The 18,234-nt window shown below is 43.6% G+C and overlaps 1 protein-coding gene across 1 annotated transcript in view; it reads left to right on the plus strand.

Annotated features, from left to right (window-relative positions):
- Positions 1–520: 520 nt before the first annotated feature.
- Positions 521–18,234, plus strand: part of SGK1 (serum/glucocorticoid regulated kinase 1) — an 81,024-nt gene continuing 63,310 nt past the window's right edge. Inside the window, exon 1 of the mRNA XM_075414003.1 lies at positions 521–604. Coding sequence (XP_075270118.1) covers positions 536–604 — 69 coding nt within the window. The 5' untranslated portion in view covers positions 521–535. The remainder of the gene's footprint in view (positions 605–18,234) is intronic.

Consider the following 18,234-nt stretch of genomic DNA (forward strand, 5'->3'; position numbering starts at 1 on the left):
CTCTCTCTCTCTCTCTCTCTCTGTGTCTCTCTCTCTCTGCAGTTGCTGAACTGCAGCTCCCACTGGAATTTACACAATCAAAACCAGCTCTCATCTCAAACAGCAGTGAATCACACCACCTGAAGAAGAACAGCGAATTGAGCTCAGTAGCCTTGCTGCTTATATAGCCTTAGGTACCAGAAGCACCCACAGGATGGAAAGACCTGGGTTTAAGTGAGACACACTCAGCCTGAGATCTGCTGCCTGTGATCTGAAAGCTGTCACAGGGTTTTATAGGAGTGTGTGTATTTAGGGGACGTTTTTAAGACGCTAATAGCCTGCTGCATCTGAAAGCTGAAAAAAGCTGCTGCTTGCTGCTGCTGCTGCTGCAGTAGCTGGTGCAGCAGGATGAATGAGTAAAGGACAGCTACCCGCGCTCTGCCGGTGAGTCTTCCATCCTGCTCTGTCTTCGTTAACTGAAAGGGTCCAGAAGAAAACAGATGCACTAAGCAAGTGCCACACTGGATCTATTGCTGTATACCCTTCACTGTGGAAAATGGTCAACAAAGACATGAATGGATTTCCAGTCAAGAAATGCTCAGCCTTTCAGTTTTTTAAAAAGAGGGTAAGATTTTCCTTTAATTTTTTCTTTTCACTTTCTTTTTTTGTTGTTGCTGTATTTGTTAATGTGCAAGACCAGAGAGAAAGTCATTGAAGAAGGAAGGTGTTTTAATATTGGTATCCTACCATAACGAGCCCATGGCATGGACAGTTCTGCTGAACACCAAGGGCAATAGCACCCTAGGTGAAGGGGAGCTGGGGAAGGGGGGACAGGGACGGCGACAGGGGGACCAAAAGGCATTAAGTCAGCAGTCTTTGCTGTGGAATGCATATCAGTCACAGCCGACCACAGGGCTTGACGCAATACAACCAGCTATTCAGACTGGGATAACACACTCCAAAGCAGAGTGCAGGGCTGTTGCAGCTTGTCTCTGACTCCCTCCTCCACATCCACCTAAGGGTATGACTCCCTCCACACCTTTCATTCACTTGCCTGAAGTGCGGCATTACCCGCCTCCATTCATCATCGGGGGGGGGGGGGGGGGGGGGGGAGAACAAAGAGGCATTTGTGAGCTCAGCAAAACATTTCACAGCTTGTAATTTGCCTCTAATGACAATTAATGCAGGAGAAAAGAATAAGAGTGAGGCACACCTCTCGATCTGATTTTCTCTTATATTCTTTATCTCAGGCAGATATGTCTGGATTTAGAAAAGATCTGCTACATATTATATTTGACTGTTGATTTCCTTGAGGAAACATAATTGTAATGCTCCACCTCATCACTTTAGTTAAGTCCTTTCTGTTTCTTTGATTCTTTTATAGTGATAGTGCTGCACTCTCTGTATTTAACTTCAGCAACAAAGTCATATCCATGTGGCAGCAGGACAGGTATTCTGAATACGCCTGGGTACACCCAGACAAGGAGAAGCAAAGCATCAGAAAGAGATTGGTGGCAGGGACTCCCCGATGGAAAGGATTTCCTGAATGATTAAAATGACAACCCTCTCTTTAAACAGACCGGAGTAGGAGCAGATAAGATGCTCCATTCACTCCTTCGTTCATTCATTCATTCATCCCCATTCATTCTCTCTCTTCATTATGCTAAGAATATGGTCAGTCCATTTAACCCTTCATGTAAAGAAAGTGAAGCCTACAGCAGCTGCTAATTCAAAAGCCAGGGTCAACGCCTTTTAGTCACCAAGATGCCAGATTTAAGGGCAGACCTGGAAAATATTAGCAGGGTCACTCAGAGGGAAAAAGTGCGGTGTTTCCTGATATTTGCTGTTTCTAAGGTGGTTTTTGGAAGCCTCAGATAGATAGCCCAAACACCACATAAACTGAGCCCATAAAAATGGTTCTCATCCTGAGCTGCTTCAAATGTAAGTACATTACTATTGGCACATGTATGTTTGATATTCAGCTCACCAGAAAAGTTCATCTGTTTTCCAAAATTACTCAATGGTTTTAATATAAATATATTTAGAAGAGGAATCAAAATACCTTGCTGTTCCTGTATGAGATTAATTACTGGCAATCATCTTCTATGTCTGTTTAGAGCTAAGACAAGTTATCACTGGAAGCCTCTACATCTTTTTGTTCTAGAAGCAGGGAAAACTGTTTTTCAGAGCTATACTGATGACCAGTGAAGTTGTCATTGGAAATGATTGTTAATTGTAGTCTGATTTGAAGAATCTGGCATAGCGATACTGTTCTGGAGAGTGGATCAGTACAAACAGTCATTTTTAGTTTCTGAGGGTTTTCATTCTATCTAATGTTGTCCTTTTGCTATTGTGATGAAGATAGTTGAAATCAGTAAAACCAATTAAGAGACACAAAGGAAGGAAATTCCCTCCCTATATATTTCTGTCAATAGATGTATGTGTTCATTGACATTTCTCTTGCCCCCATTATCTTCCTCCCAGAAAATCCTCTGCATTCAAACATTAACCACCTTGCTCCTACATCAGTGCTTGAAACATGTACAAACAAGAAAAGTTACATGTCCGTAACATGTTGCTGGCTCCCAGCAATACATCTTGCATTTGCTGGACTGGTGACATGCTGCATTTAACTACTGGGAGAACCGGGAAAGATGGTTAAAGACAGTCGACTTTGTTCCCTACCAATGGTCCAGACACTCTGGCTGAACAACCACCAAAATCCTGTGTGTACAGAAACACAGCTACTAGATTGCTTAATTTGAGTTTAGCATGTGAAGTTGTTGTTTGACAGTTTGCATCACCACAGCACCAACCCACCGTAACCAACACCGGTAACCTACTGGATGCCTCCTACATTCATAGCAAGAGGCAGGTCTTGCCCTGCAGAGCCTAGCAGACCTGACTACAGAGTGAGGTATTGCTATCCCCACTTTACTGACAGGTGACTGAAACCCAGAGCAGGATACTGCATAGGTTTCTTCCAGATCACCAGCAGGGTCTATGATGAAACAAGGGATGGACTCTGATCATTCCAGTTTAAAATCACTGTGTTTGTCTCCTACTCTTATTTGTAGCACAGGTGTTTTTCAAGTCTAATTCTAAAAATCCACGTCAACCTAGATTAGAACACCCCAAATTTCAGGAAATGCTACTATTTTTTCAATTCAGATTTTTTTTTGAAAAAAGTACCAGATGTGTCTTCGTCATTTTATTTTTCCATTGGGCCTCATGTTTTCCTTAAATTGTGATCCTCTTTTTTGCTCTGGCCAAGCGTGCAGAAAGGGTTGGCAGAGCTCTGTGGATTTACGCTAGGCTGAAAGTGCATTCAAACATTGATTTGAAATTGAGGAGCAGATATTTTTTAAGCCTGGCTTATTCTCTGATGACCAAGCACTGACCCTCTGGGACGCTGCCTGATGTGTCAGATGATTCAGGGTATGGGCTAATCACATCCCGAGGTCAGAGAATAGGAAGGAAAAGCTGAAATTAAAAGGCAGCACACTGAATCAAAATAAAAGGGAAAACAGAAACTATTGGTTTTGCAGAATACCCTGCATCTCTCACTGCTGGAAGGGTTGGAACAGATAGAGAATAGAATCACTTAAAACCTGCGCAGTTTGGAAGAAAATAAAATTATTTACAATGCCTCTATTTTTTCATTGCAAGAGGTGTAACAACTAATTGTGTCTAGGATCAGGATGATATTTCAGTAATTAAATATTGTTTTTCAATTAATAATGGCACAAATCTAAAAAGAGAAGGGGAGAGAAGAATATCGGACATATATAGACACAAGGAGGGAATCTGAAGTTACCCCAAGGAAGATCAATTATAAAAACCACTGTTCACATAATCTTTGGTCACGGCATAAAAGGATCACCTTCTGACAAGGCTGCAAGGATTAAAAGACGTTATCACCTCATAGCACAATATTACCCTCATTTTTGTTACCATCCCTTTCCCTGTCCACTGATGTTGCATACTGGATACAAATATGCATAGCCCATTGACCTGATTTGGCTACAAATGGCTGGGAAATCTCTCTTTTTCACAGACTAGCAGCATTTTGACTTTCCCAAAGTTCAATTAAAAGGTTTTGCTAATAGGCAGAAGTCTCACCCTCTGTTGTGAGGGGCTCACAGGTCTCGCCCTTAAGAGCCGTGCAGGATTACCCAGAGAACTGGACCGTATCAATCCAAGAGATCACTGAATGTGGTAAACCTGCCAACATGCTGTTTCTGTTCAGCGGACAGGACATCCCAGGACAGAGGGGCCTTTCATTGCCACCTACTGCCATCCACGGTTTTGGGAAGTGGGAGTTCATGGTATTTGCACTGCCTTCTGCTGCTGCATTTACCTGTCTTATAAAGACTTTTGGACAACATTTTCTCTATCTTGCAATAACACACCATGTCTTATAACACAGCACAACCAACACGGTTAAAACAGGACGAATGATGAACTGCCTGTGCCACTTAAACACTGGCTGATGATATGGTAACCTCAGTGAACACGGAAATTCATTATCCTCTTAGGTCTGGATCAAGATCAAATACAAATTTATCTCGGATGTGAAGAAGATAAATGACTGATAAATGAGAAAAGAAATAGCTGTCTTCCATAAAAGGAAAAAAAAAGAAACAGGGCATGTTTTAGAGAGGAAGTTTATTGCAGGGATTAAGCATTTGCTAGTCTGAAAACTGATAAGGGAAAGAATACCCATAATCCTTTTTCAGTAAGAAAATTTACATTAATTAGCAATTTGGGTCAAGCTAAACTGAATGCACAAGAAGGAAGAGAAAGGCCCTATCTTTGTTTCTATGCAGTTTTTCCAAATAAGTAGCTTGTGGAAACCATGCCCTTCTCCTTTCTAGGTTGATATTTTCTGGCACTACACACCAACAACTTTCTCCATATACAGGCTGAAGAGGCTAACTCATAAACATCTTCGTGCATGAAGATGACAGCTCAGCCTGCATTAGAGCTCAAGGCAATGAGCAGCAGAGAGGACTGCAGAATTACCTGTATACCATTTATAGGATTACAGAATCACAGAATCACAGAATCACAGAATAGTAGGGGTTGGAAGGGACCTCTGTGGTTCATCTAGTCCAACCCTCCTGCCGAAGCAGGGTCACCTACAGCAGGCTGCACAGGACCTTGTCCAGGCGGGTCTTGAATATCTCCAGAGAAGGAGACTCCACAACCTCCCTGGGCAGCCTGTTCCAGTGCTCCGTCACCCTCAGAGAGAAGAAGTTCTTCTTCATGTTCAGACGGAACTTCCTGTGCCTCAGTTTGTGCCCATTGCCCCTTGTCCTGTCACTGGGCACCACTGAAAAGAGCTTGGCCCCATCCTCCTGACACCCACCCTTCAGATATTTGTAGGCATTTATAAGGTCCCCTCGCAGCCTTCTCTCTTCTTCAGGCTGAACAAGCCCAGTTCCCTCAACCTCTCCTCGTAGGGGAGATGCTCCAGTCCCCTCACCATCCTCGTAGCCCTACAGTAATCCAGTGACACAGAAAGCCCTTGAAATCAGTATTTCCAGCTGACCTCCTACAGATTATGTTCCTTCTGGTAGATTGTGCTGTGGAGGGGCTGCTTTCTGTTCAGCCACTTTTACAGGTCTGGAAGTACATTTCAGAGCTGGAGTTACCTTTTTTTTTTGGGTAACTGGGAGCTTACCTAGAAGAAAATAAGTGAGAGCTGAAGTGGACTGTACCTTAGGAAAATGCCAGATTTCTATGGGATGACTGCTGCTTTTCTCAGCTGCTTGGTCTGATGTCAGAAAAGTACATAAATTTTAAAGTTGATTTCCAGAGACAGTGATCCTGTCTGACTGCAAAGTGAGAGAGTTTTGCTGCAGCAGAGACTTCTTTCCCATCTCGCGTCTTCTGTGTGGAGAAGTGCTGAGCATCCGTGGCTCTTCTTGGCATAAGCCAAAGCTGTAAGCACTTGACCTTGCCCAGCAAAATCCCAAATGTCTTCCTTGACTTTGAGTGTTGCAGACCACAACCGCCATGAGGCTTTCATGTAACCAAGATGCAGGTGGCCCTATATCTCAGACAGGCTTCAAACATGCTACCAACACTCCTTGAGATGACCAATCATTTTCTCCTCTTCTATCTGTCAATCGCTTTCTGAAAAAGGCTATTAATTAAACACAAGGAACAAAATATGAGAGCTGATGAGAAACTGTGTAAGGCCCAAGTACTGGTTTTCCATAAAGAACCTTGCTTTCCTCTGTCTTCCCGTTAAACCAAGGTGTGCTTTGGGTTGGGATCACTGCTAATATTTTACTTCTGAACTAGTGTACAGAAAAAGATTCATAAAGCAAAACTGGCACCATCTAGGCAAGAAAAAATCTCTAAGTCCCTTTTTCAAACCTAAAATATGAAAACATTGTTAAAACTTATGTATAAATCTTGGCATAAAATGAACAACAAAAAAAAAGAAATAAGGAAGGATGAAGGAATGATGGCAGAATGGGAGAAGAGAAAAAGAAGAAAAAAGAACAAGGGAGACAAAAGTCTTCTTATTCCTTTCTCACTTCCCTAACCTCTTTCATTGAAATGTAAGACCATCTAGACTCTTTAAGATTGATCTCTTTTCCTAAGCATGTCTCATAATTCCTACCACAAATTTGTCAAGCTCCTGCTTGAAATTGCCCAGCTCTCTTTCACTTTGGGGGAAAATCATCCTGCTTGAAAATTTAGAAATCCTCCTCTCATTTTCAGCCTAAATTTACATGTGACCAACTTATTCCCATTTGCTCTTGTACCAACATAAAGCAATAACTTAAATAGCTCTTGCCCTTCTCTCATATGTACAACCACTGGTGTATTTATAGACAGCAGTCATTTCTTCTCTCAACTGTATTTGGTTAGGCTAACAAGCCAATTTCTTTTAGACTCTTCTCTTAGTATAGGCTTTCCTTTCCCTGATCACCCAAGCAGACAAATGCAGCTGTCTCATTTGTGGTCCTGAAGATCTCTTTGGTGTTACCAAATCATCCCTATGTTCCTTTCTCAGTGTTTTTTTCTCATGGAGTCCACTTCACACTTCTAACTTTCATCCAGCTCCTCTCCTTCCACTCTGGTCCTCTTTTACTGAGCAGGTCTCCTGTGTGTCATCAGCAAATTTTATGACTACAACTTAGGTTCTTGTATCAAATCCAACTCCAACATTTTTAGCTAGTTACCTTCTCTCATGACTATTTTTGTGACAGTACTCCTATTTTCCATTTTAACTAATTAATTCCCATGTGTTATCGCTGTCTTACTGAGTTACCGAAGACCATATGGATTTGATTATCCACATTTGCCTCATCAAAGGAAGACATCAGGCAAGCTTGACATATTGGTAAACGCATGTTGCATATTATCTCATTTTCTATTGAACTTTTTAAAATTTGATCTGTCTTCAGATATGGTAAGTTTTGTTTCTGTACACATAGTCCCATAAGTCTTTTTCTCGTATGCTGTACATCACTCTCTTCCTTGAAAAAGCAGACCACAGAATTCATCTTAAGATTTACTTTTTATCTCACCTCAGTCCTTCTGAGAAACAGACTTCTTTTTTCCTCTTTTTATAAATTTCAGAATCTGACTGGATTTTTCCAGATCCACTCACAACTGTTCTACTACTTTCAGGTCCTCGTTATCCACCATCACTAATGAAATAGCAATGGGTGGGAGGTTCCTTTGTGAGCCTGCTCTGGTTCATTCCTTTTAAGATCAGATTAGATATCACCTGATCCTGGATAGTGCTTCAGTCTTTCTTCATTACATGCCTTCAGAGCTGAGTATGACTTCTGTTTGGGGAAGGGCCAGCCATGAGATCTCCGAGTCTTCTGCCAAGTACATATTAACAGCGTTTTAAAGGCCACAGAGTCTGGAGTTAAATTCTTAGAGCAATCCTATCCTGAAGACAACGACGTCACTGCTATCATAACTCAGCTCAGCAGCCTCAGTATCATGTACCGCCAGTCTGAACATCCAAATTGTCTGAAAACTGTCGTGATGCAAGAAACTGCCAGCAAGAAGAACAGCGCACAGGGTTTTGGACACCCTTGTCTGTGTGGGAAGCGGTGGTGCAAACTGAGATACTGAGAAAGCAGACAGCTGTGTCTGCTGAAAAATCAATATAGTTCCTCCGCCAAATGGAGAGAGTGATAAATATGAGCTGCAGGGGCTGGGAAGGACGAAGAATTTGGAGCAGCTCGGTGTATATGTTACCCTATCTACTAATTAAAGACATGGTTTTGATGCAGGTTACAAGCTCAGGGGAAGTCAAGGGCTGTGACCATTGAGGAAGGAATCAGAGAACTGAAAGCAAGGGGAAAGCTTATATCATTCTAACAAATTGGCTGATGTAGAGAAGGAGAAACTGGAATGACAGCAACCGTCTCTGCAGAAAAACATGTAAATGGAGATGCTAAAGCAATGGAAAAACAAGCAAGATCTAAAACCACAGAAGAGGCTTGCAAAATCAAATCAATAACACAGAAGGTTTTTTCTAAATAGCATGTTATCACAAAATAATTGTTAGTGTTTGTTATTTACAACAGTTGTTTTTACAGCAAGGCACTTAAATACTGAGAGTAAGAAAACAATGAATAGCTCTGAGAGCAATAAATTTCAATGTTTATTGAAGACTCTATACTGACAGATTCCCAAATCAGCTTACAAGCAATTAACCAGGTCTCAAAATATTCTGATGCGGTAGAAAAATCATTCCCATTTCACAGATAAGTGGACAAAGAGAAAATAGGTAACTAAGTCAGTTCAACAAGTTATTGTACAATACAGAAGTTACTCTGTTTTCCTGACCTGTACTGTAACTTTCCCTCACTAAAAAAAAAGGAAGAAGTTTCCTTTTCTCGAAATAGCAGCAGCAAATATCTGTTACGGTTTGCTATGGCTGGAAGTTATTCAGGAGTTTTAAGCAGCTTCATGACACAGGCACCCAAATAATTTTTTTTTTTCAAATGGTGAGAAGTGCCTGATACAGTCTTGCTCACATGGTTGCGGCACCAGAAGATGCTAGATACTACGTTAAGCTTGAAAAGCTATTCTTTCCAGTCTACTTGGCTCATTAAGAAACTGTTCAAGAAAAAAGCATGACAAACAGAGATTCTGCTTGCCCTACAAAGTCAACAGTGCCAAGGGGCATATTTGTGTTGTAAGTGTCTTCCAGCACGGCCAAAGTCTGTTCCCATACTGCGACGCATCGGGAAATGGCTGAAGAGGTGACAGCCTGAGACTGGAGCGCGCTGTGCTCCATAACCAGTGCTTATTTCACTGCTCTTGTGTCTCCCACAGGCAACATCCCAAATACACAACCTTCTGCATGACATCAGAAGTACAGATGTTGAGCTGTGCACGGGGTGGGGGCTGCCTCTTTTTACTGTAGATATGGGCAGACTTTCATTTGATGTGCACCACCACCAGTGGTAACTTATTTTACTTCCCAGCTCCAGTGAAGGAGGAGCTGTGTATGTGGTCAGATGCTGCAGCCCAGTAGCCAAGGGACCACTTCTTCAGATGCCAGCAACCTACTTTGCTTGTATCTTTCTGGGACTTATATACTTGTACACTGTAGATAGCATTCAGTTGTTTTCTGAAAAGATCCGGAGGACTACACATGGTGAAAGTGTCTGCCAGTTAGGCAGTACTCATCAGGGTCTTCCTGAAAACACTCAAAGTCTACCCTAAAAGGAGGAGGAGGAATCCTGTGTCTGCTGCCCCACTGCCAGCTGCCTACAGTTGTGATATGGGGCTGGGACATGCTCCTGTGATCCACATTATGGAAAGGCTCCACTTCCACCTACCCACAGCAGCATGCTTCCAGCAACCCAGTGGGCTGTAACCTTTTCAGGTGCCATTTTTCAGCAGCTACCTGGTATCAATTCTGGATGCTAAAGGAGTACTCGAGAGAACAGACTTCTCACTGCCACACTGGCTCTGGTGTAGTGTTTGACCCTGGGAAGCCACCTCAGCTATTCTACCAGGTATCCTTTGGCCAACTGCCTAGATTGCAAGCTCTTTGGGGTAGAGGAAAAGAGACTGAGTTTCTACACCGTGTAAACAAGTCAGGTTTAAATCTAAGTGGAGGCTTCATAAACACAAATAATATAGTGAAAATCGCTGGCTATTGTCGCTATGAAAAATATTTTTATATGGCTGATTGGGAGAGAGTTCGGGTTTGTTGCAACTACAGATAGGAAATGAATCTTTTTTTTCATCTCCTGCTCTGTTTTTATTAGGTATTTGCTAGACTATCTTGCTTCAGTCAGTTCCTATGTATGCTTTTTTTCTGGGGCGGTTAAAGGTCTTCAAGTGTACAGCAGAAATAAGCAAAAAAGATGCTTGAACTGCAGGTCAGCAATAAAATTTGTAGAGGTAGTGCAAAAAATTTCACCCAAGAATAGGTCACTAAAATGGCTTGAAATTCTTTCCATTTTAACTTATTACAGATTAGTGAAAAAATACATAGTTCTTTCAGTACCTTTTTTTTTTCCTAAAAAATCCCTACATTTATCTAATGAAAGACTGTTAAACTTTAGCAGCTTAACTGTAAGTAGTTTGGAATTTGGCTAATGATATTTTATTTATTGCTTTAAAATTAGTGTCATTTTGAAGCACGTTGTCACTGTTTGACACACTCTGATTGACGCAAAATTTTGGACCCCTCATTCCTAAAAGGTCAATTTAAAGGAGTGCTCCTCACGAGAACAGCCATTGTACATCCACTTTTCTGGATGGAGTCTTGGGCTAAGCCTCTGTGCTAAGGGAACAAAATCACTGTGGGAATCCTCTGTGTGAAACCTTTCTGACTAACTGCTAGGCTGTGACGCAAAGGAGAGCTATAAGAAAAGGCATCTGAAGAGAAGATAATGGAAAGTAATGCTGGAGGAGGACAGCCTGTGATATAAAAACCTATAATAAAGTTAACGGCTATGCTGCTGCTGAAGCTATGCTGTTGGGAGAATGCCCAGTATTAGGAACTTACAACCTGCAGCTAATGATTACAAACTGTGATTCATTTCTTGTTTCAACTCTTGTAAAATTGCCTTCTATTCTTCCCCTGTAAGAATCCTTGAAATTAAAGGTTATGTAGACTATTTTAATAATAAATGCAATTATGGTGATAATAATTCAGAGCACAGTGCTCAAAATGTTGTCTCCCCCCCTCATAAATTGATAGTTTCATGTTCTGCGAAGATATATGTTCACTCAAACAAGGTCTGATCTCTTATTGGAAGAAAGGTCCGTGAAATCAATAAAAATGTGTCAGATTCTCAGGATCTTTATCTTCTGATCAGATGTTTAGGATTATCACCTACAGACTGTGATCAAGAAGAAATAACAAAAAGTTTTCCTAACTATTTTTTTAAACTCACAGTCCTTCATTCTGTTACTTGTTGCACCAAACTTGCTGCCTGTCCATGTAACCAAGATCTCACCCTATTGCAGTGCAACTGGGAAAGGAGCAAGACTCGTTTATTTTATGTGCCTAAAATTCCCAGGTACAATTATCTTGGTCTGAACCAGCTCTGGTTAGCAAGATCAACTGTGATACAGAACTAATTATTCCAAAGTACCAAAGTAGTTCAGAGCACAAGTGGAGCAGAGGGAAGCAATAGGCAGTATCTAATCCCTCTGCCAGAAGTACCTTTAGAGATAACTTCAGATATTTCTGTTCGTATTCAACCCAGTGCCAAAAACCAAAGTAATCTTTAGCTCAGTAGCATTCCCTTCTCCTCTTATGCCAACAGACTGGAGATGTGATGAAAAGCATGTTCACTGTGCCCCTAAGCCATGTGCTCATCTTGCATCCTGGCTTCATGTTGTCATCTCTCTTGCTCCATGGACACCTTGTCCCTTTCTATGGTGGTATCACTGATTTCAGCCTGATTTTGTGTTTGTCTAGGAAACCAGTAGACAAAGCTAATTAATAACTAAGCCTTTTCATTTAGGACTACTGGTCAGGGCTGATCTTGAACTCTCAAAAAACAGATGAACATAAATGCTGCTCAATGCTCAGCAGCCCTGTGGATGTGCATCCTAAAGATACAGCCTTCAACCAGAGGTGACATTACGGTGGGTGTGTACTACAGGCCACCTGACCAGGAGGAGGAGGTTGATGAGGCCTTCTACAGGCAGCTGCAACCAGCCTCACAGTCACAGGCCCTGGTTCTCATGGGGGACTTCAACCACCCTGACATCAGCTGGGAAGACCATACAGCTAGGCAGGTGCAATACAGGAGGTTCCTACAGAGCATCGATGATAACTTTCTGATGCAAGTGGTGGAGGAACCAACAAGGAAAGGCGCGCTGCTGGACCTTGTGTTAACAAACAAGGAGGGACTGGTGGAGGACGTGAAGGTCGGAGGTAGACTCGGCTGCAGTGACCATGAAATGGTCGAGTTCAGGATCCTGCGTGGAGGAAGCAGGGCGATAAGCAGGATCAAAACCCTGGACCTCAGGAGGGCTGACTTTGCCCTCTTCAAGGAGCTACTGGGAAGAATCCCGTGGGCCAGGGCTCTCGAAGGCAGGGGGGTCCATGAGTGCTGGTCGCTCTTTAAACGTCACTTCCTCCACGCTCAGGAGCAATGCATCCCCCTGAGAAAGAAATCGAGCAAAGGAGGCAGGAGACCTGCATGGTTAAACAAGGAGCTTCTAGCGGAGATCAGGTGGAAGAGAAAGGTCCATGGAATGTGGAAAGAGGGGCAGGCCACTTGGGAACAGTACAGGAATGTGGTCAGAGCGTGCAGGGATGCGACGAGGAAGGCCAAGGCCCACCCGGAATTGAAGCTGGCAAGGGATGTCAGAAACAACAAGAAGGGCTTCTTCAACTACATCAGCAGCAAAAGGAAGGCTAGGGACAATGTGGGGCCACTGCTGAATGAGGCGGGTGTCCTGGTGACGGAGGATGTAGAGAAGGCAGAGCTACTGAATGGCTTCTTTGCTTCAGTCTTCAGTGCTAAGACTGGCCCTCAGGAATCCCAGGCCCCGGAGGTAAGAGAAGAAGCCTACAGAGAGGACGACTTTCCCTTGGTCGAGGAGGACTGTGTGAGGGATCGCTTAAGCGATCTGGACGTCCACAAATCCATGGGCCCCGACGGAATGCACCCACGAGTGCTGAGGGAGCTGGCGGATGTCATTGCTGAGCCACTCTCCATCATCTTTGAGAAGTCTTGGAGGACAGGAGAGGTGCCCGAGGACTGGAGAACGGCAAATGTCACTCCAATCTTCAAAAAGGGCAAGAAGGAGGACCCAGGGAAATACAGGCGGGTCAGCCTCACCTCCATCCCGGGAAAGGTGATGGAGCAGCTTATCCTGGAGGCCATCATCAAGCAAGTGGAAGCAAAGAAGGTTATCAGGAGTAGTCATCATGGATTCACCAAGGGGAATTCATGCCTGACCAATCTAATAGCTTTCTACGATGACATGACTGGCTGGGTAGATGAAGGGAGAGCCGTGGATGTTGCCTACCTAGACTTCAGCAAGGCTTTCGACACAGTCTCCCATGATATCCTCCTAGGGAAGCTCAGGAAGTGTGGGATGGATGGGTGGTCGGTGAAGTGGATTGAGAACTGGCTGAATGGCAGAACTCAGAGGGTTGTCATCAGTGGCGCTGAATCTAGTTGGAGGCAGGTAACTAGTGGGGTCCCTCAGGGGTCAGTACTGGGCCCAGCCTTGTTCAACTTCTTCATCAATGACCTGGATGAAGAGTTAGAATGTACCCTCAGCAAGTTTGCTGATGACACCAAACTGGGAGGTGTGGTAGATACACCGGAAGGCTGTGCTGCCATTCAGTGTGACCTGGATAGGCTGGAAAGTTGGGCAGAGAGCAACCTGATGAGGTTCAACAAAGGCACATGCAGGGTCCTGCACCTGGGGAGGAACAACCCCATACATCAGTACAGGCTTGGGGTGGACCTGCTGGAGAGCAGCTCTGTGGAGAGGGACCTGGGTGTCCTGGTGGACGACAGGTTAACCATAAGCCAGCAGTGTGCCCTGGCTGCCAAGAAGGCCAATGGGATCCTGGGGTGCATCAAGAAGAGTATGGCCAGCAGGTCGAGGGAGGTTCTCCTTCCCCTCTACACTGCCCTGGTGAGGCCTCATCTGGAGTACTGTGTCCAGTTCTGGGCTCCCCACTTCAAGATAGATGAGGAGCTACTGGAGAGAGTCCAGCGGAGGGCTACGAGGATGGTGAGGGGACTGGAACATCTCCCCTACAAGGAGAGGCTGAGGGAGCTGGGCTTGTTCAGCCTGAAGAAGAGAAGGCTGCAAGGGGACCTAATAAACGCTTATAAATATCTGAAGGGTGAGTGTCAGGAGGATGGGGCCAAGCTCTTTTCAGTGGTGCCCAGTGACAGGACAAGGGGCAATGGGCACAAACTGAAGCACAGGAAGTTCCATGTGAACATGAGGAAGAACTTCTTCCCTCTGAGGCTGACGGAGCACTGGAACAGGCTGCCCAGGGAGGTTGTGGACTCTCCTTCTCTGGAGATATTCAAGACCCACCTGGACAAGGTCCTGTGCAGCCTGCTGTAGGTGACCCTGCTTCGGCAGGAGGGTTGGACTAGATGACCCACAGAGGTCCCTTCCAACTCCTACCATTCTGTGATTCTGTGGTTCTGTGTTCATTGGTCATCAGGCTCGCAAGAGCTGACATAGAGAAACTGTACTCCCTTCCGTATTGAGTAAGGTACAGTGGGCATATGGTTGGGCCAGCATTGTCTCTACTTCTTTAGAGGCTTGGCATTTTCAGTGAACGCCACAGTGCCCATATTCCCATTGCCTCTCTAAAACCAGGGCTTTTGATCCACCCATATCTCACATTTCGGCACTCACCTCTCTGTCAAGCTCATTATTCCTGTTCTGGTTCATTCTTCCTGGCTCTGCTTCAAATGAAAGAACCAGGTTCCTCAAACAAATGGATTTTGCAGAACACGTGTCTGTGTGGCAGGGCAGAACAGATCCTCTTGTTGTCCTGGCACCAGGGCAATACCTGGGCGTCTCCTCTGTCTGTTATCACTGCAACCAAATCCTTGGCTGCATTGAGGTGATGTTAGGTGCAGCATCTCTGGCCATCACTTGCCTGAGTGTGTCTAGAGAATGAGAGGTACCTGCTCCTCCATCCGTCCTTGGCCAAGAGTTTTCTCCACTTTAGAACAACCATGCAGTCAAAGTGGAGTTTGTGCATGTGTCAGTTTTAAAAAGGACAGACTCCATTATAAATCTGCATGCACTGACCTGCAGTTCAGTCAAAGTATATGAGAAGACCGGAGACAGATCTGCTAGATTTGGTGTAGACACATCTTTTGGATTCCCTCAGGGCAGCTGAGTAGCATCCTCAGTGCTATTCTACTAAAGTTCCCCGATGAGTCTCTTCTGCACTTCCCAAAGTATTTCCAGACAAAAAAAACAGCTCACAGAATTTTCCACGGGGGCCCAAGATTTAGACCTAACCGTATACATACATGCATGTTAACATACAGCATACATACATATATATGTGTATATGAATATAGGCATACATTGTTTTATCATCACTTACCTTCCTGTCCCATGAAACAGGGTGACACACAATAAGCTTTTCTGTACAGGGTCTCTATTTTTATCTGAACAAGCCCATATTCCCACACAAGATGCTGTGGACAGACAAGTTCTATGCTACGCCACTGCCTCACTAAAGGGACACATAAACCTCTCTTCAAATTCCCCTTTTAATGGTTGTTGAAGGTACAATATTTCATGCAGTATGTCAGACAACATCATCTCTTAGCTCAAGGCCTCTGACAGCACCAAGCCCCTTGAGGAGGCAGGCAAGAAGCAACGCAGTCCTTAGGAGAGGGATTAGAGTCTCCATTCATTACCCTGGCCCTGACACTTCTCCTTCAGCTCCTGCATTTCAGTTTGGCAGTGTCTCCCCAGTGCAAAATATCAGGAGTTACAATGCACTCGGAGGAGATGGGAGATCTACGTTTTTGATAGGGAAGTTGTGAGATTTGATTCACGTTGTCGTAAGTGTCCATTAGTGCCCATTCCTTCTTAAGCCTGTGGTTTCCATATGTACACCTTCCAACAGCCCCCTGTGAGAGGAACAGGTCTTCTTTCAGATTCAAAAGTTTCTTTATTTTTTATAACTCTTCTTTTGTGCTACACTTCTGAGTACAGTGCTGAGGGACCAAAGGTGACTTCTCTAGGAAATCTTGCCTGGACTAAATAAATTCTTTCCTTTTCTATTTAAGACTAATTAAGAAATGCTGAAGGAAAAACAGGTCAGAGCTACTCTGAGATTGTTCATTCCATCCCCCAATTATTCACTATACACTAAGCCTGAAAGAGCTGTAATTAGATATCAGAAAAGCCTGACGAGGTTCTCTTTCTGTGTAGTTCCAAGCATGCTGGCAGTCCTCCAGAAGTTAAATATATAAATAAATCTTATTCTTTTCACCAGATTTCTTCTGTTCATCGTACTTGTCCCTTTTTTCTCTCCAAGGTCTAACTCAGCTGGACCTTCCCTATTTAGTACCCCATCCACTGAATAGGCCCGTACAAACATGAAGGGAGAGACTGCTTTTTCTCTGTTGCAAGATGCTAGAGAGTCCAGCCTAGCAATGTGCTTTCATGAAGCTCTTGGAGCAACTTGTGCGAGATTCAGAAAACCCCAGCAGCTTCTGCAACCCAAATATCTTTGCAGATCTGTGCATTAATACGGGATCCAGACACCCGTGTTGGGTTTCTCCGGTGTAGGTATGCCGCTTAATAATTAGTCCCCTTGCCCTAGCAGGTTAATTGAAGAGAGGTGTGCCAGGTGCCCAGGCTCTCCACGCTGCCGGTGAGAGGAGCGAGTTGCAGGAACTTCAAGGAGCTGAGAGTTTGGTGCATTTGCTGCTTTTGAAAGTGTTGTCTTTAGCAAAGGAGTCAGTGGCCAAGTCCACAACGTTAGGTTGTGGTCTGATTTCCCTTATTTCATAGTCACATTAGTAAAAAAACTATTCAGTCGATTTAAAAGCCTGGCCAACTTTTCTGTCTCAGGCATTTCCTCCCTCTACTTCCCTTCTTCAATTTCTGTTTGCTTTAGATGAACGTAATTCTTTATGAGAAATGGTACTTGTTTCCCTATTTCACTTATTATTGACGCAGTAATTTACATTGATGAGTAGGAGCCCTGTAAAAGGATTTACATGTCAAACTGAAACCATATAGATCCTTCTACCTGCAGGGTATTTTCAACAGCAGATACTTTTCCCTGATGTCATAGTTACTCTTTAACTGGATCAGCCTTGAACCCTCAAAAAATGTTGGCTTGCTCAGAGGAAAAATGTATTAACTTCCAACAGTTTTTACCCGAAATGACTTCAGAATATTTTTTTTGCAAGAATTAGGCAAAAGAAAATCCACACACAACCAAGCATGTGGAACAAGAGACTCAAAACAAGCTGCTTCAGTCACAGGCTTCCCAAAACCAACAACCTTCATACGTGGGAGACTCCAGCCCTCAAGCTGATGAGTCAGGATTGGTGGCTTACACTTCAGCTTGTGTTTCTAAAACAAAGACCTTTATTGCCGCCGTCTTGTAATAAAGTGAAGACCACGAGGAATAAAAGTGCTGGGCAATATGTTTCTTGTGTGTGTGAGCGTGCCCCTGGAAAAATACTAAGCTAAGAAAGGAAATAATGTAAATGGCAGAAAGAAAGCCTCCCTTGTTTCATACTTCTTGACCTTGTCTGGTTTGCATCTGTTACTACATTTTTCACTGAAGAACTTTTATTTCTTTTATACTTATGAACGACTGTTTATGACTGGCACTTTGAAAATGTGGCTTTATTCTGATTAACTTTACTTTTTGTGTGTACTTAGCCCTTTTTAAGACCATATTTCTCAAGCTATGTTAAAACATGAGCAAAACGAGCACATGGAACAATTTATTGAAATGTCGGGCAGGTTTGACAGGTGCAGGAGAAATTGCTTGGTTTCACAAACTGAAACAGTTGCAGTTTTATAGGTGATGAAATTGCAGTGCGATGGGGTTTCACATTTGTTAGTTCATCTTGTGTTTGCTGTTTTGGTTTTGAAGCATTGAGTCATTTCCCACTCTCCAAGGAGGACCCTAAGACCTATTCCTCAAGTGGATGAGGCATCTAGTGTCCATGGAGTGAGGGGAAGCTTGGTAAAAATTCTACTGAATTTCAAGGTAGACTGAAACGTAACTAGAAAATAACAGTTTTCTCCTTG

This window comes from Opisthocomus hoazin, chromosome 2 (assembly GCF_030867145.1).
Source record: "Opisthocomus hoazin isolate bOpiHoa1 chromosome 2, bOpiHoa1.hap1, whole genome shotgun sequence".
Taxonomy (NCBI): Eukaryota; Metazoa; Chordata; class Aves; order Opisthocomiformes; family Opisthocomidae; genus Opisthocomus; species Opisthocomus hoazin.